General features: G+C 42.9%; 1 protein-coding gene across 1 annotated transcript in view; it reads right to left on the reverse strand.

Annotated features, from left to right (window-relative positions):
• LOC310775850 (venom factor-like) overlaps positions 1–24,666 on the reverse strand; it is a gene marked incomplete at its 5' end in the record, with an annotated part of 94,861 nt that overhangs the window by 6,605 nt on the left and 63,590 nt on the right. Inside the window, 14 exons of the mRNA XM_083635977.1 lie at positions 158–242; positions 781–886; positions 1,852–1,941; positions 5,670–5,757; positions 9,154–9,205; positions 9,558–9,648; positions 9,925–9,984; positions 10,265–10,420; positions 11,500–11,663; positions 19,460–19,604; positions 20,650–20,757; positions 21,461–21,623; positions 22,042–22,117; positions 23,721–23,924. Coding sequence (XP_083492103.1) covers positions 158–242; positions 781–886; positions 1,852–1,941; positions 5,670–5,757; positions 9,154–9,205; positions 9,558–9,648; positions 9,925–9,984; positions 10,265–10,420; positions 11,500–11,663; positions 19,460–19,604; positions 20,650–20,757; positions 21,461–21,623; positions 22,042–22,117; positions 23,721–23,924 — 1,588 coding nt within the window. The remainder of the gene's footprint in view (positions 1–157; positions 243–780; positions 887–1,851; positions 1,942–5,669; positions 5,758–9,153; positions 9,206–9,557; positions 9,649–9,924; positions 9,985–10,264; positions 10,421–11,499; positions 11,664–19,459; positions 19,605–20,649; positions 20,758–21,460; positions 21,624–22,041; positions 22,118–23,720; positions 23,925–24,666) is intronic.

Genomic DNA, 24,666 nt, shown 5'->3' on the forward strand with positions numbered 1-24,666 from the left:
CACGTGCACGCCCACACAGGCACATGCACACCCACACATGCACGTGCACACCCACACGTGCACATGCACACCCACACATGCACATGCACGCCCTCACAGGCACATGCACACCCACACATGCACGTGCACGTGCACACAGGCACGTGCATGCCCTCACCCTGTGTGGCAGACGTTGTCCCTGCAGATCTGAGTGAGCTCCGCCCTATCCTCGCTGGGCGTGTAGGTACGACTGCAGCGATGATCTGAGAGAGAGAGAGAGAGAGAGAGAGAGAGAGAGGGAGAGAGGGAGGGGGACAGAGAGAGGGAGACAGAGTGAGAGAGGAAGAGGGAGACAGAGAGAGGGAGACAGAGTGAGCGAGAGAGAGAGAGAGAGAGGGGAGGGAGACAGAGAGGGAGACAGAGGGAGACAGAGAGAGAGAGAGAGAGGGGAGGGAGACAGAGGGAGACACAGAGAGAGAGGGGGAAAGAGAGTATGCAGGGACAATAGACTTGACACCAAAATATTCAAAGTAGCAAATTGCGCAACATTTTCTGTGGGCGTGGCCAGTGGTGGTATCCTGCAGCTCAGGGGGAGGTTAGTGGGACTTCCTGCTTCAAGGCAAAAAGTAGAGCAAATAACTTTAAAAGAACAGCTTCAGTTTGTGGTTTAGCGGTGGCTACAGTAGCAGCATATCATGCTGTCTCTTTTGGGCAAAAAAAGGCAGCCTAATATTGACTGACTGATTTAGTGACTTTCATCAGTGAATCTTTTTCAACAGTAACTTCTGTGTGTTTTCCTACCTGGGTTGTAATACTCATAGACAGTGACTGAGGAAGGCTGCAGGAGGCCGACCTTAAAGTTCTGCTGAAGCCTGAAGATCAGGATCTCTGGCTCTTTGTGAGACACCTGAGAGGAGAGGAGGGGAAGGAGGGGAGAGAGGGAGGAGGGGAGAGGAGAGGAGAGAGGGAGGAGGGGAGAGGAGATAGGAGAGGAGAGGAGAAGAGAGGAGAGGAGAGGAGGGGAGGGGAGGGGAGGGGAGGGGAGGGGAGGGGAGGGGAGGGGAGGGGAGGGGAGGGGAGGGGAGGGGAGGGGAGAGGAGAGGAAAGGAGAGAGGAGAGGAGGGGAGAGGAAAGGAGAGAGGAGAGGAGGGGAGAGGAAAGGAGAGAGGAGAGGAGGGGAGAGGAGAGTAAAGGAGAGTGGAATGTCAGGGAGTATAGTGGAAACAGTGTAAAGTAAAAGATTAGAAGGTCATAGAGCAGAACAAAACCATAGAGTAGAGCAGAGCAGATAGAGAAGAGTTGAGTAGAGTAGAATAGACCAGAGTGGAATGTGGCAGAATAGAGCGCAGAGCAGGGTGGAATAGGGTAGGCATCAGTAGAGTATGCACAACAGAGTAGAGCGCAGTAGAGCAGGGCAGAAGAGAGTACAGTAAAGTAACACAGTAGATTACGCAGAGTAAAGAGAGAATAGAATGGTGTAGAAAAGAGTAGGGCAGAGCAGAGTAAGGTTGAGCAGCGTAGAGTAGGACACAATAGAGCAGGGTGAGTAGAATAGAGTTGATAGAGTAGGACAGAAGCAAGCACAGGTGAGTAGAGTGTAGAGCAAAATAAAGTAGAGTACAACAGAATGCAGTAGAGACACAAATACATAAAGCCTGATTTATATTCCAGTCAAAGCCCTGATCCTGCTTCTGTACATTCATATAAATAACCAAATAAATAACCAAATAAATAACCAAATAAATAAATAAATAAATAAATAAATAAATAAATAAATAAATAAATAAATAAATAAATAAAATAATTTAAAAAAGTATACCATGTATACATGTAACGTGTTGTAATGTGTTATAACGTGTTGTAAGATGTTACCTTGAAGAGGTGTAGGATCAGGGAGCCTCTGTCACTCAGGTTGTCAACGATCTGGAAGTTACTGATGTAACTATCTACTGAGTTGGACAGCTGCACACACGCGCACACACACACGCACGCACGCACGCACGCACGCACGCACGCACGCACACACACACACACACACACACACACACACACACACACGCACGCACGCACGCACACACACACACACACACACACACACACACACACACACGACAGTAAGCAGCACTAGCCTGGATGTGATCAGGGCAGCACTTTAGAGAACATATAGCTATTGCAAGTCAACTTGTCTAGTATACTATAGTATACTGTAGAACATGTCTAGTATACTATAGTATACTGTAGAACATGTCTAGTATACTATAGTATACTGTAGAAGTCAACATGTCTAGTATACTATAGTATACTAGACATGTTCTACAGTATACTATAGTATACTGTAGAACATGTCTAGTATACTATAGTATACTGTAGAACATGTCTAGTATACTATAGTATACTGTAGAACATGTCTAGTATACTATAGTATACTGTAGAACATGTCTAGTATACTATAGTATACTGTAGAACATGTCTAGTATACTATAGTATACTGTAGAAGTCAACATGTCTAGTATACTATAGTATACTGTAGAACATATCTAGTATACTATAGTATACTGTAGAACATGTCTAGTATACTATAGTATACTGTAGAACATGTCTAGTATACTATAGTATACTGTAGAACATGTCTAGTATACTATCGTATACTGTATAACATGTCTAGTATACTATAGTATACTGTATAACATGTCTAGTATACTATAGTATACTGTATAACATGTCTAGTATACTATAGTATACTGTAGAACATGTCTAGTATACTATAGTATACTGTATAACATGTCTAGTATACTATAGTATACTGTAGAACATGTCTAGTATACTATACTGTAGAAGTCAACATGTCTAGTATACTATAGTATACTGTAGAAGTCAACATGTCTAGAATGCTATGGTATACTGTAGAAGTCAACATGTCTAGTATACTATAGTATACTGTAGAAGTCAACATGTCTAGAATACTATAGTATACTGTAGAAGTCAACATGTCTAGTATACTATAGTATACTGTAGAACACGTCTAGTATACTATAGTATACTGTAGAATTCAGCATGTCTAGAATACTATTATACTGTAGAAGTCAACATGTCTAGTATACAGTATACTGTAGAACATGTCTAGTATACTATAGTATACTGTAGAAGTCAACATGTCTAGTATACTATAGTATACTGTAGAACATGTCGAGTATACTATAGTATACTGTAGAAGTCGAGCATGTCTAGTATACTATAGTATACTGTAGAAGTCAACATGTCTAGAATACTATTATACTGTAGAAGTCAACATGTCTAGTATACAGTATACTGTAGAACATGTCTAGAATACTATAGTATACTGTAGAAGTCAACATGTCTAGTATACTATAGTATACTGTAGAACATGTCTAGTATACTATAGTATACTGTAGAAGTCAGCATGTCTAGTATACTATAGTATACTGTAGAAGTCAACATGTCTAGTATACTATAGTATACTGTAGAAGTCAACGGGCCCTATCTTCGTACAGGTGATATCCTGTGTATACTAGACATGTTCTACAGTATACTATAGTATACTAGACATGTTCTACAGTATACTATAGTATACTATAATGTTCTACAGTATACTATAGTATACTAGACATGTTGGGCCCTATCTTCCGACAGGCGATATCCCCTATTAGCGCTTGCCCACCTGTTTGCGCGTGCCTTAAGGCAGGAAAGATACCGGTCTGCCTTGCGCATTTGTCCAAGTGGTATGCCGAGTTTTGCACCCCCGCCCCGGCAGCAAAAAAAAAAGCATCCTTACCTCACGGGAGCATAATTGTAATGATTTATACAGAAACATAACTGTTTAAAAATGATAACAGGCATGCGCTTGTCCCTGCCCCCAATTTGCATTGCGCACGGTATTAAACAAGTGCAAACGCTAAATTACCGCTTTTGGGAAGATAGGGCCCCTTCTCTTTTCGCCTCGCTCGGCGCGCCTTGGCCCCCACAACTCCCATTGACTTCACGCCTGGCAACTTCAGGCTTCACGCATCATGCTTGGAAGATAGGAATGAATCCTGAATGATCGCTTGAGCGTGCTTTGAGGAAGGCACATGCACGGCTAGGTGTGAATGGCTTCGCCTGTTAACAAGGATGGCGAAATGAAACTTGTGGGTTCAGCGTAGGTTGAGCGTTGCTTCGGCGTATGGTGTGAACAGGCTGTAATGCTGGATATGGCTTACTCTGTATGCTAGTCACCAGGGCTGGACTGCAATGTAATTCTACCGGTGCAATGGCCGGTGGGCCGCTGGCTAGTGGGCCGGTCAGGTTGGTGAAAAAGTATGTATTATGTATTTGATTGGGCCGGTAGCGGCCCATTCAGGCGTCAATAATGAATGATTCTGGAGTGAGACCGGCCCTCTAACCAATCAGCGTTGGTCCACGTGGGTCTGGGCCGGCCGTCAGCGGCCCATTCAGGCGTCAATCATGAATGACTCTGGTCTCTGGAGTGAGACCGGCGGCCCTCTAACCAATCAACGTTGGTCCACGTACAATTGGGCCAGCCCATTGCAACTGTCTGTCACTTCAATCACAGTGTTTGAAAAGTGGCGCTGCATCATGGCACCACCGTCCACCTAAACGGATTAAAATCACTGACTTCACATCGACGTCGTCGTCTGCGTCTCACTCGTTTGAGGTAAGTGTGGCAGCTATTTGAATTTGACCAAGCGATAGGATTCTGGCTTGTAGCCTTGACGCGGTACACGCCAAACTCTATTAGAAAATGTGGCAATTTAACACACTGCCTTCCTAGATATCGGCAATCGCACCTACCTGGTAGAAAACTACCTAAAGGCCTTCACAAATTCGTAGAGCCTGCTGGTAAATTCGGCGTACATATGATCGACCAAGCACTACTTAATTTCAACAAAATGACAACTTTTAGGATTGGTGCACACTGCTAGGTAATCGATGAGTGAGCTAGCTAACGTAACGTTATTCATGGTGGTAGCCAGGTGGGTTAAACGGCAACAACGACGTTATGATTTTCACGTTTTTATAACGTTTAGATTAATATCTAAACTGTGCTTATTAGAGTAACTTATAAACAATATTTCATTTCCAATGACTTGCTTGCTTGCTCCATCAAACACAGGCATGGAATGAGTTGAGTTGTAACAGACTATGGGGAAAGATACATCAGACATATGGGAAATGTTTGTGTGGCTATATTATGTCTAAAGTAATCTACTCTATATTTTTTGGTTTTGAGTATCTAAGTTTTAGTTTTATAGTTTCACCTATAACAATACTGATTCCTAGTGGTAGGGACGCCAACATGACAACAATCAATACACTTGTATTTGCGTAAAAAAAAAAGATCAGTGTTGTTATGTTTAGTACTGTACTTATGTCTATTTAATAAGTAAACGTTGAGTTCTCACTGGGCACGTTTATTCAATGCTGCAACATCATTACACCTAAAACCCCTAGACCGGGTCGTAACATGTGGCTTTATAAGTAAATCCCCAACCCATGTGAGCGCGAGCGAAGCGAGCGCGAGCTTGAAAAATTGGGCCGATTCGAAATTGTGGGCCTGTCTGAGCCACATGGCAGGTAGCTTTTTTGGTCCCAGTCCAGCCCTGCTAGTCACCCACTTTACCTCTCTATAGGCATTCTTATTATTTAGAGCACTAGTGGGCGGTGTTGCTTACCATCTCCAGGTCAGAGTTTTCTGGGGTGAAGCCGGTCGGCAGGTTGATATCCAGAACCACCATCCTGACATATCTGGGTCCTAAAGCCCTGTGGAAAGAGAAGGGAACAGAGATGGGTCAGGATACCAAACATGAGAGGAACCACATGGAGAGATGACAAGCCTCCTATTTAGTGTCAACAGAGCAGCATGGAAAGATTAGAATATTCAGGGCATAATAAGAATAGCACGGGTAAATCGAGTCGTAAGTTAAAGGTGTGCTCACTAATGATACAAGAACCCATTGGGACAATCAGTAACAACTAACAAGATGCATCATCATTCCTCCAAGCAGTTATGGCCTTTCAAAAGATTTTAAAATGTTGCCTCTGTAGCACCCCCATTTGGCCAATCAGTGTAATGTCTTAATGCCAGAAGAATGGCTCAATGCAGGGCCAGTTCCAGAACAAGATGACTAGGGATGCATCCTAGATAGGAAGGGAGATGCCCGGCTGGCCGCCCGAAAAATCTGACATGTTATTTTACTAAAAATAATGCATTTTACCATCATTTCAAGTAGAATGATACCACCCAAGCAAGAATATTTCAAGTGTTTCAAGTGCTTTACTGAAATATTTGGACCATATAATGATAAAACAATTATCTCAACCTTAAAAGGTTACATATAGGTGCCAAAAAGCCATAAATTCACATCAAAGAACAAAGAAAAACAACAATTATAATTCAAGTTGAAACAGTAAGTTTGCAGCTGCAGCATTTATTATTATTATTATTATTATTATTATTATTATTATTATTATTATTATTATTTTTTTTACTTTTCAACTGAGCATGCAGACAATTAAAATAAGGGTGCAATGCATGCTTTTGCACCCCCGTAGAACCAGGCCTGGCTCAATGACCAAAGGCCTGTGGTTATACTGGCTAGTTCCTGTTTGGTAACGTGTGTACTTCTGAGAGTGTGTCTCAAGTCACTGATGAAAACATTTCAGTCTGCCAACTCATGTATTGAATGCAAATATAGTTGCAGAGACTATTGTAAGTCACTTTGGACAAAAAATATATTTTCAAAGTGGGGGCCGGGGCCCCAGGGACCGCCAGAGGGCATTAGGGGGGCCTCAGCAAATTCATGGAAATGCTTAAAAAAAAACATCTTTATGGGGAAGAAAATAACCCTAATCCTAGTTACATTTGTTAAAGGAGAATTTCGTTTTTTTTTAACCTGGACCCCTCTCCTCACATTAATTATGATCTGACGACTCACCCAGTGATCTCCGCGGCGTTTTTGTCCGTCCTACGCGTTGTTGTGATCGAAATAGTGTACAAGCCAGTCCTAGAATGTAGCTCCGTGGGGGCCAAGTGGCAGCGTGTTTTCCTCTATCTAAATAGACAGTTTTATTCCCGTTTTCGACGCATATCGTCATAAACTGTTCCCTAAGGAACGATCAGACTGCAATTCCCCCCCGGGGTCTTTTCACTGGTGGTTGCAGGCATCCCATTTTTGCCTGTCGGGTCAGTGAGACACAACTCTCCTCAGGAAAGTCTCACTGACCCGACAGGCGGAAATGGGATGCCTGGAATTCCTGGCATGCCTGTAACAACTACCGCTCGGCGCTCTTTACCGCTGTAAAGAGCCCGGGGGAAAATAGCAGTCTGGTGGTTGTTGAGGGATGAGATTATGACGATATGTGGTGAAAACGGGAATAAAACTGTCTATTTAGATCGAGGAAATACACGCTGCCACTTGGCCCCCACGGAGCTCCATTCTACGCCTGGCTTGGAGAGTATTGATCTCAAAACAATGCGTAGGACGGCCAGAAACGCTGCGGAGATCACTGGGTGAGTCGTCAGATCATAATTAATGTGAGGAGAGGGGTCCAGGTAAAAAAAAAACGAAATTATCCTTTAATACTACAGTTTAATAAATAAAGATCATATATTTGTATTATTATAAATATATTTACTGTATTGTTTACAAACAAAAAAATCATATTTGCCATGCCCATCTGTCTGATTGCCTGCCAGTCATCACATTCATTGTCATTTCCCCCTGGTGTGATACAGTAGTCTGAGTCTGACTCTGGAACAATGTTTATAATGGACAACAGAAAAGACAAGATTATTAGGTTATTACATTAATAAAAGTAAGGAAATATATTCATAGGTTGTATGGATGTGATTTTTGACATCTTCAATAGTATTGTCAATGGGTTTTTAAAAACATCTTGCAATGGGGGGGGGGACAAAGGCTAATGCTATTTGGGGGACCTTGGTATGGAAAAGTTTGGGAACCCCTGTGCTAAATGACATAATGTCATGTCATGTTATGTATTGTAATGTTGTGTCATGTCATGTTGTGTCATGTCATGTTGTGTCATGTCATGTCATGTCATGTCATGTCATGTCATGTCATGTCATGTCATGTTGTGTCATGTCATGTCATGTCATGTCATGTCATGTCATGTCATGTGTCTGATCCTGTCATTCCCTGCAGCAGACAACTAGCTAGACAAATGAGAGCAGGGAGTGATGATTACATGGCTTAAATACACTCATGTATCTGTGAGCATGCATCTACAGGATGTAGGATGCGTGTGATGTGAATAACTATACTTTTGTAAATGTTCATGTGTACTTATTTGTGTATAATTTCAACCCGATATTTTACAATTGTCTGTGAGACTGTGATGATAATTTACTCTTTTACTTGGCTTTTAATTGTATTCTATGCTTTCTCTCTTGTACAGCACTTTGTAACTATAGTTTTCGTAAATGATTTATTTACTTACTTAGGGGACATTCACACCCAAAGCGCTTTTGGAGCTGCCAGTGTCTTTCTGCAATTCATTCTCTGTGTAAAGACGCGCTAGACGTGCTCCTTTTTTAATGAACGCACCTGGCGTTTAAACGCTGTGGCGTCTCGTCTTTTTGGCGGAGCGCTCTGGGCGTTTTAAAGCTGAAAAAGGTGAACATTTGGAGTCTTTTTACTCCTCCTACATTTTCTCCTCCCAGAGGGATCCTCAACCTCGCTGCTGCCAGAATTGGCAATAATCTGGCTTTCATGTTGACAGTGAACAACATCAAACAAGACAAAACCAGGTAGCTCCCGTCCGTGTGGTCGTTGTGTGCTCAACTCTAGTGCGCGCGACTGCAAGGGGAAATAAAACTAAGCGCAAAAAAAAACGCTCTGTGCGCTGTGTTTTGTGCACAATTGAAGCGCTCTCAACATGATTTTCATAGCGTTCTGTCCGGAAAAAAAATGCTTTTGGTGTGAATGTCCCCTTACTAGACTGCCTTATTGAGAGGGGATACTGGATACAGTAAGAGTGGCTGTGAGTATCACGTATCTGCAGTGTGACTTGAGTTGTCCACCTGAACTATAGTCTCACAGGCTTCACTTCATTTCCTCGTTCTCAGCTTTGTCCGTTTAAATAAAATGTAAACCAAACACACAAACACAAATGAGTCATGAAGCAATAACTCACCTCACTCTGATGGTGATCCGGTAGGACTTCTCCACATCTGCTGGAGGCTTCTCTGTTATGGGAGGAAAACACAAAATATGCTTTGGTCTGTCATGGATGAGGATCTCGTGCTGTGAATGTACATTAGGTTAGGTCACTGCTGCACCCTCCACTAACTATCTGCTGGGTTTTATTGTCATTGCACTACAGTTTGTTATGCTATTGTAATAATATTGTAATAACTTGTCAATCACTGGAATTAAATTGTCTTCTCACTTGTATCACTTGATGTAGGTTACATTATATTTTGTACATTATTTTATGTCATGTTTTAGGTTATCTTATGCTACATTATGTCACATTATGCTATAGATTATGTTGTTGTTATAAGTTGTGATATGGGGAAGTGTGAGAGTTGGAGCTACCGCTGGATTCTTCAATAGTGACGTTGAGGTAAAAGTCCTTGCAGGGTCTTTTCTCATCCACCTCGTGCAGCTGGTTGTAGTAGGTCACGACCTGAGGTCAAAGTTCACAGGATCAGGAAGTGAGCCCACATGTAAAACAAATGCGATGAAATGATTAGTATCAGTAAAATATTGGTAGAGCAGCTGAAAATAACACCCATTCAAGTATTATAATGCCCCCCTGTCATAGGTTTCTAATGGATTTCATGAGCTTCTTGGTCATGAAACTAGCTCTACCTCCCAGCAAGGACCATCAAAATAAAAACATCAAAAGTTGGAGTTGTAACAGCAGCAATATTGGTCTACAAAGGTGTTCATGTGCTCAAACCTCCAGTATTCCCTGTCCGTTCCCTCGAGCCTCCACTTCAAACTCCTGGTCCAGGGCCACCTAGAAAAACACCAGAGAAGAAGAAATTGCAGATGAAATACAACTGAACAAAGAGACGTAAAGTTAGCACCAACTTATTGTTTATTAGAATCGCTGTTAAACTACAAGGGCGTTTGAATGCATGAAGGATGATGGCAACTTCCACACACATGCACACACACACGTGCACACACACACAGACACACACACACACACACACACACACACACACACACACACACACACACACGCTCAGCTAAATGCCTGAAATATGAATGTGAAGCAGTTTCGTCTCTCTTACCTTGGAGGAGCGAGCCATATAGGAGGTCTTGGGGTCAAAATGGTAGCGGGCGTCACTGCGCCCCGCAATCTTGAGGTCCACCTGCAGGCTGAGGTCCTGTGGAGGAGGCTTCTGGACCAGGTACTCTGACAGCGCCTGGAGCACCACCATGGTGGACTGGGGGGGGGGGGGGGGGGGGGGGGGGGGTAGGGAAGGAAGGGGGAGCAGATGTTTTTTTATATTTATTATTATAAATGTCTCTGTGGTGACAAACTCAAAACAGATATTTATGTTTGGTTTCCAGGGTCAGTGCTCTTCAGCAGATTCCCAATATTGTGAAACAGAGATTGTTGGCATTGGTTCCCTGAGCAGGTAGCGATCCCAAAGAAGATCTGAGGGTCTCATTGCTGCTTTGATACTTTTTACCAGCTTGGATGCACTTTAGCCATCTTTTTGTCCGAGCTAAAATCTGTCATCATTTCATCATTGCTATTTAGCCTAAACAGCTATGAACCATTTAGACAACTGAATCTATCCCATTCAGTCACAATCAATGTACATCACATCTCTCACATCTCCAGCGTCGCACCCGGCTGTCCGCTTTTCCATGTCTTCACAATTGCACAGCCTATAGCACAGTTTTGCAAGCAGAAGCACTGTAAGGATGATCTGTCTCATCTTCACTCAAATTGCTCTTTTTGGTGTAAACGCTTATGTTGTTTGCAAAACATTAAAAAAAAACATTTTGGAGAGAGGTTATAGTATTCATAAATGTATCAGCCACTCACACAGTTGACCACCTAAAACGTCATCCCTGTAACACAATCTTCACACATTTTACTAGTTACAGTATATTATTATTATTATTTTGATAGCTCATAATTCAATAGTCAGTTGTGAATGGATTTGAATGGACTTCGGCCCCACCATGACATGACAGAATAGTCAGTGCTGAATGAGGTTTAAGGAATTATGCACTAATCCAAGCCTGGAGGACAACGGACATGAGTTAACTTCAAGAGACTGTTCTTAATATTCTGTTCCATTAACACGGCCATTTTGCTGGAGAGATAACGGATGATTGTAATAAATCAACAAGTGATTATAATCAAATGAGAGCCACAGCCAATGAGCTGCGTATATTGTAAAGCACTGTATTGGTAGTTAAATGTGTGTGACGCTGTGGGAATTCTATGAATAACAAGTTGACTGAGCTGCAGCTTCCAGCTGGGCTACCCGGCGCCCCCTGCTGGTACCTGAGTGGAACCGAAGCCTCCTCCTCTCCTCCGCTGGCTGTTCAGCCATTTGAAGGGTGCTTCAGCCTCTTGCAGCCGCCCGCTCTTTAACAGGGCCAGCAGGGCGTAGCCGGTCGCCTCCAGAGTGAACAGGTGGTTTCCTGTGTCAGGCCACTGGCTACCTCCTGGAGGGGAGGGGGGGGAGAGAGAGAGAGAGAGAGAGAGAGATGTGGGTGGGAAAGGGAGGTGGTGGGAGAGGGAGAGAGGTGGGTGGGAGAGAGAGATAGACACAGAGAGAGGTAGGTGGGAGAGAGATGAATGACTTCAAAACCGTCATCTAGTTTGACAGTTATTGAGAGTTGATTTGAGTTAATGAGTATTAATTGGAGTTAGTGTGGACCAGTGATGTCACTGGTCCACACTTTAACACTCAATAACTGTCAAATTAAATGACAGACTTCAAAACCGTTTACAGTTTTCTGATATATAGTCCATGGGCCAGACCAGATATCGGTATCACTCAAGGTGGCAAAATCTAGTCACATTTTTTGAAAAGGTACATGTCCATATATGATATTTTGGTATGATAACCTTTGCTAAGTGGTAGCTTTGTCACAGTTATCAGCACATGAAGTTAACCACCCCCTACAATAAATTGGTATCTTAGGCGCTGGTGCATATCCTACTTTAGGCTCATTTTCAGGACCTTTACTCATGTTTTATGAAGGCATGTTTGGTCTAATTTTAAAGGGTAGACTCATACATTCATTTAAGCACAGTTGTGAGTTTGTCTAATAAACATAGAGGTCACATGGGCTCTTCAAAGTGTCAACAACATTCGTTTTTGCACCATTTCCGCCTAAACTATAGTCTTTATTTGAGCATTATGACATGTAGGAACATCACTGACACAAATAACAAAACCTGAAATACTCACAGGACTGTAACAATTGAGGAAATGTATAATCTTCCCATATTATCCCACCATGAAGGCTGATTGTGGGCCTTAAAGTAGAATATGAACCCGGGCCAGAATTTTCACTAATTGGTACCATCCAAGTTGACAAATTCTAGTTTTGTATTTTGAAAAGGTCTGTACCTTTAGATGATATTTCAACTTGATAAACCTTCCCAAGTGGTATCTTAGTCACAGTTAACCCTCAATTACACCAAACGTTGATCCAAAGAAAGAGACAATCGTGTCCCTTTATTTGAACAGAACATGTGATAGAAAAAAAATCAAGAATTCTAACTTATCATTTATTTAACCAATGATCTTTATCATCACCACTATCACAAATATAATATTAAACAGTATTCATATTCTGTTTTATTCATCATCATCATTATCATCATAGTCATCCAGGGTCACGGCCTCCTCATGGGAAGACTTTAGCTCTTCAACATTACAATCTTTTTTGTTGAGACAATAGCATGTCTCTCCACAGGTTGCAAATAGCTGCTTGTCCTGAAGCTTTGCCCAGTTCTGTGGTAGCTTTCACTGGTCCACGATGAATGTTATCAAGGCAGTTTTGCTGTCTGGATTACTAAAAAGCTTTCTCCACTGCACGACATTGTGTCCTGGGGCAATGTTCTTCCATTGAGTGCTACTACTTGCTGAACCACAACTGCATCTCTCGGCATTCTTGATTGATGTTTTCCAGTACACATCAAACACCACATCTATTCAGTTACTGAGTAACTGAAAGAAAGGGAAAGAGTAACTACACTTTCTCCTTCATGCAACGCTAGGTTCAACACAGAACCAGCAATCTCTCCAAAAGTCTTGCCATCATCTTTCAGCATGAGTGTCTCCAATATCCTCAACTGCTAATGTTGATTTCTCTAACTCGCTAGCGAGTGCAGCGGCTTTGTTGGTTTTCCGCAATGAGACATCTGGGTTGAAAGTGACCAAGGCAGTGGACCATGAGCCAGGACATCTTCAATGTGCAGATCTTTACTTTGCGAAGCAATGATCATATGCCCAAAAATATTTCTATCTTCTTTCAAGACCAGCTCCTTGTTTTGTGTTTGGTTTCCTCTATCTCTTTTTGTGATGCCTGAGAATGTCTTCAGATTTTTTTTTCCCACTTTGTCATGGAACTTGGTTGCTGGTTAGTCTTTCTCTATCATATGATTGTTCAATGTGTTATTATTACTACTGTAATTGCTACTGTTGTGGTAGCTAGAATTAGCTAGACATATTTTATGTGAAGTCCTGAGACATGCTTGTGAATTAGGGCTATACAAATACACTTGACTTGACTGACTTGACTTGGTGACACAGCAATTCCTGTGGAAAGGCTGATGATATTAGACTGATCTGGACCTAGAGGGTTTACCCAGCTTTTCTCCATAAGCTCTACAAAGGAATTCACATCTGCCCTATCCTTCTCTATTCTCGGCTTCTGTAGATCGTGATGACTGAAACAGTCTGTGGACTTGTTGCCTGTTCCTGAGCTGCCTCAGATACTGACTTCTGTCTGAAGTGACTGCACCAGCTTTCAGGCTGAAACCCTTGGTTCCTCCAGCAGTCTGATTGTCCTTGTTTATGGTCTCCTCAATTGTCTGGTCTACCATAATCTTTCCAATATGGAATAATTTGTCTGCAGGACGTATGCACCGTCATCCAGTGTCTGTGATGCCAACAATCTTTGCTACCTGCTGTTCTGCACCAAATGTCCTCGAGTGCCCACCGCCTGGGTGGGGTCGTCAAAAGGGCCTTTCTGTGTGGAGTTTGCATGTTCTCTCCGTGCCCCCTGGGAGTTTCCTTCATATAGGAACCCCTCACCAAAACATGCAATATCCTGGTCACTGAAGTGGTGCCTCCTCTGGTCGTTCGGAGGGAGGGGAACTCATTGGAATAGCGTGATCATCCCACGTGCTATGTCCTACCGGTGAAGCTTCCCCTGTCAGGTGAAAAGAAGCGACTTGCTACACTGCCCATGTCTCTGAGGAAGCATGGAGCCAGTTTCAGCTCTCCCCAGATCGGCAGAGGGTGGAGCAGCAACCAGGATAAATAAATTAAAAATTAGCACTAATGGGGGATACAAATGTTGGGAAAAAAGAAATAGATAGACTTAGATAGAAAAAAAATAGACTGTTTAATATTATATTTGTGATAGTGGTGTTCTGTTCAAATAAAGTGACAAGATTGTCTCTTTCTTTGGATCAACGTTTGGTGTCATTGAGGGTTAACTGTGACTAAGATACCACTTGGGAAGGTTTATCAAGTTGAAATATCATCTAAAGCAGGGGTGCCCAACCTTTTTTGACCGAAGATCTACTTTTCAAGTAGCCAGCCTCCCAAGATCTACCAGTCCAGTTTCAACATCGCTAACGCACACACATCGTTTCCAGCCTGCAGTAACTAACCTCGCAACACTTTCTCGTTGTTCCACAACCACTTGACATTAGGGCTGTGAATATTCACTGGCCTCACGATTCGATTCGATTACGATTCAGAGGGCTACGATTCAATTCGATTACGATTATCGGTGCATCTCGATGCATCTCGATGCATCTTAAATCGATGCATCACTTTTTTTCCCCAATACATGATTTATTTTTTCTCACTTTATTTTTTCTCACTGTGTGGCTACTTTTAATATGGAATTGCATTGTATTATGATCCATAATTAAAATAAACAACTGCATGTACTTCCATTATATTTTATTTGATTATTATTTTTATTTTTTTTAAATAATCGATTTTTGACGCGATCGACCTGGGGTCAGTCCGCGGTCGACCAGTAGACCGCGATCGACTGGTTGGGCACCACTGATCTAAAGGTACAGACCTTTTCAAAATACAAAATTAGAATTTGCCAACTTGGGTGGTACCAATTAGTGAAAATTCTGGCCCGGGTTCATATTCTGCTTTAAGGCCCACAATCAGCCTTCATGGTGGGATAATATGGGAAGATTATTCATTTCCTCAATTGTTACAGTCCTGTGAGTATTTCAGGTTTTGTTATTTGTGACAGTGATGTTCCTACATGTCACAATGCTCAAATAAAGACTATAGTTTAGGCGGAAATGGTGGAAAAACGAATGTTGTTGACACTTTGAAGAGCCCATGTGACCTCTATGTTTATTAGACAAACTCACAACTGTGCTTAAATGAATCTATGAGTCTACCCTTTAAAATTAGACCAAACATGTCTTCATAAAACATGAGTAAAGGTCCTGAAAATGAGCCTAAAGTAGGATATGCACCAGCACCTAAATACCAATTTATTGTAGGGGGTGGTTAACTTCATGTGCTGATAACTGTGACAAAGCTACCACTTAGCAAAGGTTATCATACCAAAATATCATCTATGGACATGTGCCTTTTCAAAAAATGTGACTAGATTTTGCCACCTTGAGTGATACCAATAAGTGAAATTTTGGGCTTTGGCCCATGGACTAATACTACTGATGTTCTAATGATACAAAGCTGGTTGAAAATGGGCAGAGTGTTCCTTTAAGAGAGTAGATAGTAGTGTAATACATATGCATCCACCTGTAGATGTTAAGAGAGTAGATAGTAGTGTAATATGTATGCATCCACCTGTAGATGTTAAGAGAGTAGATAGTAGTGTAATATGTATGTAATAGTGGTGTAATACATAATGTAATAGTAGTGTAATACATATGCATCCACCTGTAGACATTAAGAGAGTAGATAGTAGTGTAATATGTATGCATCCACCTGTAGATGTTAAGAGAGTAGATAGTAGTGTAATATGTATGCATCCACCTGTAGATGTTAAAAGAGTAGATAGTAGTGTAATATGTATGCATCCACCTGTAGATGTTAAAAGAGTAGATAGTAGTGTAATATGTATGCATCCACCTGTAGATGTTAAAAGAGTAGATAGTAGTGTAATATGTATGCATCCACCTGTAGATGTTAAGAGAGTAGATAGTAGTGTAATATGTATGCATCCACCTGTAGATGTTAAAAGAGTAGATAGTAGTGTAATATGTATGCATCCACCTGTAGATGTTAAAAGAGTAGATAGTAGTGTAATATGTATGCATCCACCTGTAGATGTTAAGAGAGTAGATAGTAGTGTAATATGTATGCATCCACCTGTAGATGTTAAAAGAGTAGATAGTAGTGTAATATGTATGCATCCACCTGTAGATGTTAAAAGAGTAGATAGTAGTGTAATATGTATGCATCCACCTGTAGATGTTAAAAGAGTAGATAGTAGTGTAATATGTATGCATCCACCTGTAGATGTTAAAAGAGTAGATAGTAGTGTAATATGTATGCATCCACCTGTAGATGTTAAAAGAGTAGATAGTAGTGTAATATGTATGCATCCACCTGTAGATGTTAAAAGAGTAGATAGTAGTGTAATACATATGTATCCACCTGTAGATGTTAAAAGAGTAGATAGTAGTGTAATATGTATGCATCCACCTGTAGATGTTAAAAGAGTAGATAGTAGTGTAATACATATGTATCCACCTGTAGATGTTAAAAGAGTAGATAGTAGTGTAATATGTATGCATCCACCTGTAGATGTTAAAAGAGTAGATAGTAGTGTAATATGTATGCATCCACCTGTAGATGTTAAAAGAGTAGATAGTAGTGTAATACATATGTATCCACCTGTAGTGGACTTTTTTCAGAGGCAGATCTGCACTGGAGACAGAACTCATTTCATGGGTTGAGTCAAACCACAGTGCACAGTGGGAAGGGAGGAATGGAATGGAGATGTATGTTCTTGAATGAAATGTCCAAAACAGTATAGTAACTTTAGTCCTTGGTTGACAAAATCTTTATAGGTGATATCCTCTTCATTTCCTGAGTGAAAAGATGCAGAGTGAACAGATACAGTACCTTGAGATGCAGCTGAGAGTAAGACAGAGTGAACAGATACAGTACCTTGAGATACAGCTGTGAGTAAGACAGAGTGAACAGATACAGTACCTTGAGATACAGCTGAGAGTAAGACAGAGTGAACAGATACAGTACCTTGAGATGCAGCTGAGAGTAAGACAGAGTGAACAGATACAGTACCTTGAGATGCAGCTGAGAGTAAGACAGAGTGAACAGATACAGTACCTTGAGATGCAGCTGAGAGTAAGACAGAGTGAACAGATACAGTACCTTGAGATGCAGCTGAGAGTAAGACAGAGAGAAAAGATGCAGAGTGAACAGATACAGTACCTTGAGATGCAGCTGTGAGTAAGACAGAGTGAAAAGATGCAGTACCTTGAGATACAGCTGTGAGTAAGACAGAGTGAACAGATACAGTACCTTGAGATACAGCTGTGAGTAAGACAGAGTGAACAGATACAGTACCTTGATATGCAGCTGTGAGTAAGACAGAGTGAACAGATACAGTACCTTGAGATACAGCTGAGAGTAAGACAGAGAGAAAAGATGCAGAGTGAACAGATACAGTACCTTGAGATGCAGCTGTGAGTAAGACAGAGTGAACAGATACAGTACCTTGAGATACAGCTGAGAGTAAGACAGAGTGAACAGATACAGTACCTTGAGATACAGCTGAGAGTAAGACAGAGTGAACAGATACAGTACCTTGAGATGCAGCTGTGAGTAAGACAGAGTGAAAAGATGCAGTACCTTGAGATACAGCTGAGAGTAAGACAGAGTGAACACATACAGTACCTTGAGATGCAGCTGTGAGTAAGACAGAGTGAACAGATACAGTACCTTGAGATACAGCTGTGAGTAAGACAGAGTGAACAGATACAGTACCTTGAGATACAGCTGTGAGTAAGACAGAGTGAACAGATACAGTACCTTGAGATGCAGCTGTGAGTAAGACAGAGTGAACAGATACAGTACCTTGAGATGCAGCTGTGAGTAAGACAGAGTGAACAGATACAGTACCTTGAGATACAGCTGTGAGTAAGGCAGAGTGAACAGATACAGCACCTTGAGATACAGCTGAGAGTAAGACAGAGTGAACAGATACAGTACCTTGAGATGCAGCTGAGAGTAAGACAGAGTGAACAGATACAGTACCTTGAGATGCAGCTGATAGTAAGACAGAGTGAACAGATACAGTACCTTGAGATACAGCTGTGAGTAAGACAGAGTGAACAGATACAGTACCTTGAGATACAGCTGTGAGTAAGACAGAGTGAACAGATACAGTACCTTGAGATACAGCTGTGAGTAAGACAGAGTGAACAGATACAGTACCTTGAGATACAGCTGCGAGTAAGACAGAGTGAAAAGATGCAGTACCTTGAGATGCAGCTGTGAGTAAGACAGAGTGAACAGATACAGTACCTTGAGATACAGCTGAGAGTAAGACAGAGTGAACAGATACAGTACCTTGAGATACAGCTGAGAGTAAAGGTGCTCTTATGCTCGAGCAAAGCTCCGTGGGGGTGGGGCCCCGCGAGTCTCCGTGAGTCACCGTGCAGACCTCGCGCTGGGGCAGATGCCATTATACTCAGAAAGTGATCAGCATGTATTGTGTGCATTGTACAATGGTGAAAACAGCCCGTGAAAAGTCGCAATGAAACGCTGTGCAGTACTGAGTGCGCTTTCACTCTCAAACGACCGCACATCAGCACATGAAGGACTCACCAAACTTGTTTTTACTGAAAGCCGTTTTTACTACTCAGCCCTGATAGCCTACTACTCTGTGCTGCTTTTAATCTCTCTCAATAATGCTCTCAACACAACACATTTACTTGGTGAAATGACTAAAAACGAACAGTTGCAAATCTAAGTTTATAGCCTACCACATTGGTCAAGAAATGTGGCGAAAACACAGCTCAGTGTTCAGGGCTCAATGATTTGAATGCGGCCATGTTTGGAGAGAAGCTCGCGCTGTTAGAAAAAAAGTCAGGCACAACGCGAGCGGCCGCTGGAGCTAGCGAATAACCACGCCCAACAAATTTACGTAATTTGACGCGCCCGCCCCTCGCTCCACCCCCGCGCCCTTCACGGCAGGGTGAGCATAATTCAGCCTTAAGACAGAGTGAACAGATACAGTACCTTGAGATGCAGCTGAGAGTAAGACAGAGTGATCTTGCCCCAGCAGAGCCAGAGCGTAGGAGGTGATGGCCACAGTGTACGGCCTCCTCAGCTGTCTCCTCAGTGACCTCAACCTCAGGTGCCTGGCGGCCTTACGGGTGGCAGCCTACAGAGAAGATGGTATACCTATTAAGGGCAGTTTAGAGTCCAGCGATTTATCATAGCCGGACGGGCATCGCTGAACGTGATGTCCTTTCCAGTATCGCTCAACGCTGATTTGGGATGCTGTCGATCGTAAAAAGTATAAACACCCAGGCGATAGGAGAACGCATCGCAGAGGCGCATCGCAGGATATTTTCACATGGATTAATGCCGGGCGGACAGATAGAGAAGCTAGCCAGTCAAGGCATAACGTTACCGTTTTGATTGCAACATTACAAAACTAGTCTATCTGCTTGCTAACATGCTGTATGATTATCCATGCTAACGATGTGTTAGCTGTTACTTACCGTCTGCGTTGAGAATGTCTGCTTTCCAGGCATTTGCCTTTTTAACAGCATCTTTATAATCTGCCCGGTCGTTAGCCCAAACGCACGGGAACCGTGTCATCTTTATTAAGTTTTCGACAAATATGTGATCTTCTTCCATTGTTAATTCAACTAGCTAACTAACTAGTGGCTTCAGAAACTGCGGTAGGAGAGAAGAAAATGGTGGTTGTCATGACAACGGAGCCAACGATGGGGTCAAAGTTGAATCCAGATGAAGTCTTGACGATGGTCATCACAAAGATGGGATATCGCCCGTCGCTGGAAGTATAAACACTTCGTCGTTATCACCAACGATGGAATGTGATCATGGTCGGTCGCAACGACCATAAATCGCTGGGCTCTAAACTGCCCTTTAATACTGCTATGACTATATGGGGCTCACCTGGTAGAGCGCATACCACAAAGGGTTAGTCCTTCCCGCGGCCGACCCGGGTTCAAATCAGACTGTCCTATCAAATAAAGGCAACAACCCCCCCCCCCCCCCCCCCCCCCCACCACCAAAAAAAAAAAAAAAAAAAAAGAAAAAGAAAAGACTATCGATTATTTATTTATTTTTGGGTTTGCTCAGGATTCTGGTACTTTTACAGTTGCTGTCCTTTTGTCTTTTATTGTATGGTCTCTAAAGCCCTTTGTAAACATATACACATTTTGAGTGTGTGTTACCTCCAGATCAGTGTTAGTACAGTGGATCCCTGCCTCTTTGGCCTCAGCCAGCGCTATGAGGACGAAGGCTGTCAGAGTTGTCTTAGGCTCATCGCCATGGAGACCGCCCTGGTGACACACACAGGAAGAGAGGATTTCACCAAAATCAGTTAAAAAAAACATTTGTTTTTTGAAGATTTCACTGACACTGTTATACAGCCGACAGTATCATCATCAATGTATCAAGTTTAATATATTCCAGGAGTTATTTCATAATGAAGTGTGTGTGTGTGTGTGTGTGTGTGTGTGTGTGTGTGTGTGTGTGTGTGTGTGTGTGTGTGTGTGTGTGTGTGTGTGTGTGTGTGTGTGTGTGTGTGTGTGTGTGTGTGTGTGAATCTACTTTCTCTCAATCTACTTACGTTAGAGACTTCCTACAATTCCCAGAATGCCCTTTGACAACCCCCTCCAAGAGAATGGGCATACTCTTGTATTCAGCTTTAGGTTTCACATATACAGTAGGTGGAGAGACTGATAGCAATAGCTGAGTCTTGTGAGAGAAAGTCCCTTGCTCAAAATACTAAATGTTATGTTGCTGCAATGCATTCTGGTTTATTGAGGCTATTGAGGGAGAATTTGGTCTCTCTGCCTCTTCTATGATGATTTCTCCCTGACTGTGTTCACACACACATCCATAGTGTGAATGAGTCAGAGTGTGTGTGTGTGTGTGTGTGTGTGTGTGTGTGTGTGTGTGTGTGTGTGTGTGTGTGTGTGTGTGTGTGTGTGTGTGTGTGTGTGTGTGTGTGGGAAGTGTCTGTGTGTTTGTGTGTCATACAATCATGGTGGTTTCGTAGACTGGGTTGTCCTCTATGAAATTCCCAGAAAACATCTGTTTCTTCATCAGGTAGAGCAGAGCGTCGCACACTTGCTGCTCATCGACGTCAATGCCGACGATAGAATGAGCCATGGAGAAAACCTTCACCACGTAGGCTGTGATCCTGAGATTTAATTTCACTTTGATTAGCCTATATTTATTGGCCTTTTAAGCAGATTATCTGATTTTACAAAAAAAAAAAATTACTTCATAAAGTCACTTTTATTACTTTTTTAAGGAGTAATGAGTAACTAATTACATTTTCAGAGTAACTTGCCCAGTAACACTGTAAGCAAGTGCAACCACCTATAGAATACCAAACTTCATCAACAGAAAACTCAAGCTCCTCCCCCACACTGTTTGATTGACAGGGAACACAACTGCAATGAACGCTTAACATCAAAGACAGAGATGAAATAATAAACAGCAACAATTAATGAGTGCTTACAATTTTACAAACATTTTACAAAAAAGAGAGTAAAACTAAAACATTGCCACTTTATGAGGGTCCATCAAAATATAATGTAATGACTGTACTGTACCATGTACTAGCGCCTTGGTTCCTGTAGGGGGGGTAGGAGCCATCACTCTTACGGTACACCAGCTGCTTTTCATAACCTGGGAATACACAGCAACATGGAGCAATGTCCAGACGGCATGTAAAGAGTCAGACCTACACACTAATACACAGCAACATGGAGCCCCGTCCACTGCTGTGCATATGTAACCGAGGTGAATCAGCGCGGATTCCTCGTGAGTCCCGAGTGGTAGCGAGTGGATTGGTTAAACTCACTCCCCAGTATAAAGGCATGTTAATCAGCTCCGCCAAGGCAGCTAGCTCTCTTGGCATTGCGGTTAACATGTCGGACTCCCAAGCTGAAGGTCGGCAGTTTGTATCCCACCCCTGGGCAAGCCCTTAAGATGGGTTGCTGCAAGTACCACCTACACAACACCGTTACACATAATCCACTCCAGCTTTTGACAACTCTCCAAGGTGCTGAAGCCCTGAAGGGGACTTTGAACTCTAAAGCTAGTTTTGCCTCTTGGGATTTGAACTCTGAACTGTAGGACCTTGTGTTTATCTTTCAGTCAGTAAAGACTTTAAACGCACATTTTGTCTCTGTCTCCTGCATCCTTGGGTCCAGCTATTACACAGCGATTACACCTTTAGCCTCTGTAAGAGACGCACCGGGCTTTTCAACTAACCAGAATAAAATAAAAAAAACACGATTTCAGACGGAAGCCCGTCTTTATTGTCACACGAACACTACAACACATGCATGCTGACGGTGGCCGGTGAAATATGTCCTCTGCATTTGACCCATCCAGGCTTGTCCTTTCCTCCAGGGGGCAGGCCAGGAGCAGTGGTCCCTTTTTCTTTCCAGCGCCCGGGGACCAACTTCAGATGTTGTCGTCACTGGTCAGATGATGATCTTCTGCATGTTTTTAGTGGGGGGTTATGTACGGAGGAACCCCCTGGGGGCTACGGGAAGAACATGCAAACTCCACACAGAAAGGCCCTTTCGACGAGATAGCCCACCTGGGCAGTAGGCACTGAAGATATGGGGGGGTCACAACTCGAGCGCCCACAGCGTCCCAGGCGAGAATCAAACTCAGGACCATCTAGCTGTGAGGCGACAGCGCTACTGACTGCGCCACCGTACCCCCCACCGTAATATAAATCCATCAGCAACATTATTAGACACCACTGCTTCCACCATCCATTCAGAAACTTTCACACCACGGGAGAAAGAACACTTCTGCCAGTAAGCGGGTTGTGGTCGGGCTGGAAGGAGGGCATACACACTTGCCTTTCATTCTGGAGACCGGTGTTTGCGTACGATAAGTTAGAACTCAAACGAAAACGCTAACCTTAACCAAGTTGTTTTACCATAGGCCCCTGAACACAACCATTACGCTCTCGTGAAAAGGTGGTGTCCGGTGGCGTCGGAAAATGGGGAAAAGCGTACCCAGGGTGTTAAAAAGTCAAAGTTAAAAAGTGACGCGAAGGGTCGTGACAAAGCGGCGGAATTTGACACCCTGGGATGAGAACGTGTTGGCAGGCATCCATCTACAGTACACACCATCAATTAGCCATTGTTTCCTATCCAGCGTGTGCATCTCTCTGCCTCCAGACTCACACCTCTATCTTAGCCATGTCTCCTAACCATCCATCCATTCATCATCCATCTATCGTCTATTCCCTCCTCGTCCCCCTCACCTCTCCTGATGTATCGGAGGGCCTTTGACTTGCGCTGCACCCCCACGCTCTCCCAGTCATTGGCTCGGTCCAGATAGAGCGTGGCGATGAGCGGTAGCGTGATGCTGGCCAGGTTCTGCTCCACACAACCGCCGGGCATCCGGATCAGAGAGGCCAGAGAGTCTTCGCTGATGGAGTTCTCTATACTGTCTGCCAACACATTACCTGAGAGGACAGGAGAGGAGGAGATGAGGACAGGAGAGGAGAGAAAAACTGTATCATCAAATGGCCCAAAAAATAGGACAGGATACAAACCAACTACAAGAAAATATCAATTCAAAAATGAATAAAAATAAAAAATAAAATAAAAATATAAATAAATGAATTTAACTGGTGGTGGGGGGGGGAGCGGGCCCGCTATGGCCCCTTTTCCCTAGCCCCGCTCCTTTCCTGACCATGCCCCTCCCACAACCCAGATACACTTAGCCACTCCGCCTACACAACCTTCGAAACTCGACTCACAACAACAACCTTCCTATTCCTAGCTACCGCCCCTTTTCCCTAGCCACGCCCCCTTCCGTGACCCAAATCTGATCCGATCAGCTCCAACATGTAGTGGGTTCTTCCTTGGCCCATGCTACAGCTTTCAATGTTTTTGCACCAAAAACATTGGTGCCAAACTCATAAAAGTGGTCCTCATGTGTGAAGATTATCCTGCTGAACACTGGTTCGCGTTTGAATAAGCTTGCGTTAACCACAGACCTTATTTGAAGCATCGCGCCAAAAACAGTGAAGAACCCGGAAGTGTTAGCATCGATGTTTTCTGGACTCATTCCTGCGGCTCTCTATTGTACTGGGCATAGGCGTGCCACATGCCAAAGCAGGCGTTTCAGCGCTAAAATGTGGGGATAGATGGCATTATCCTATCGTCAGCAGCGCGCAATTACTTTGCGCTAGGAGCTTTGAA

The sequence above is a fragment of the Poromitra crassiceps genome (genome assembly GCF_964638095.1).
Source record: "Poromitra crassiceps genome assembly, chromosome: 4".
In the NCBI taxonomy this organism is placed as follows: Eukaryota; Metazoa; Chordata; class Actinopteri; order Beryciformes; family Melamphaidae; genus Poromitra; species Poromitra crassiceps.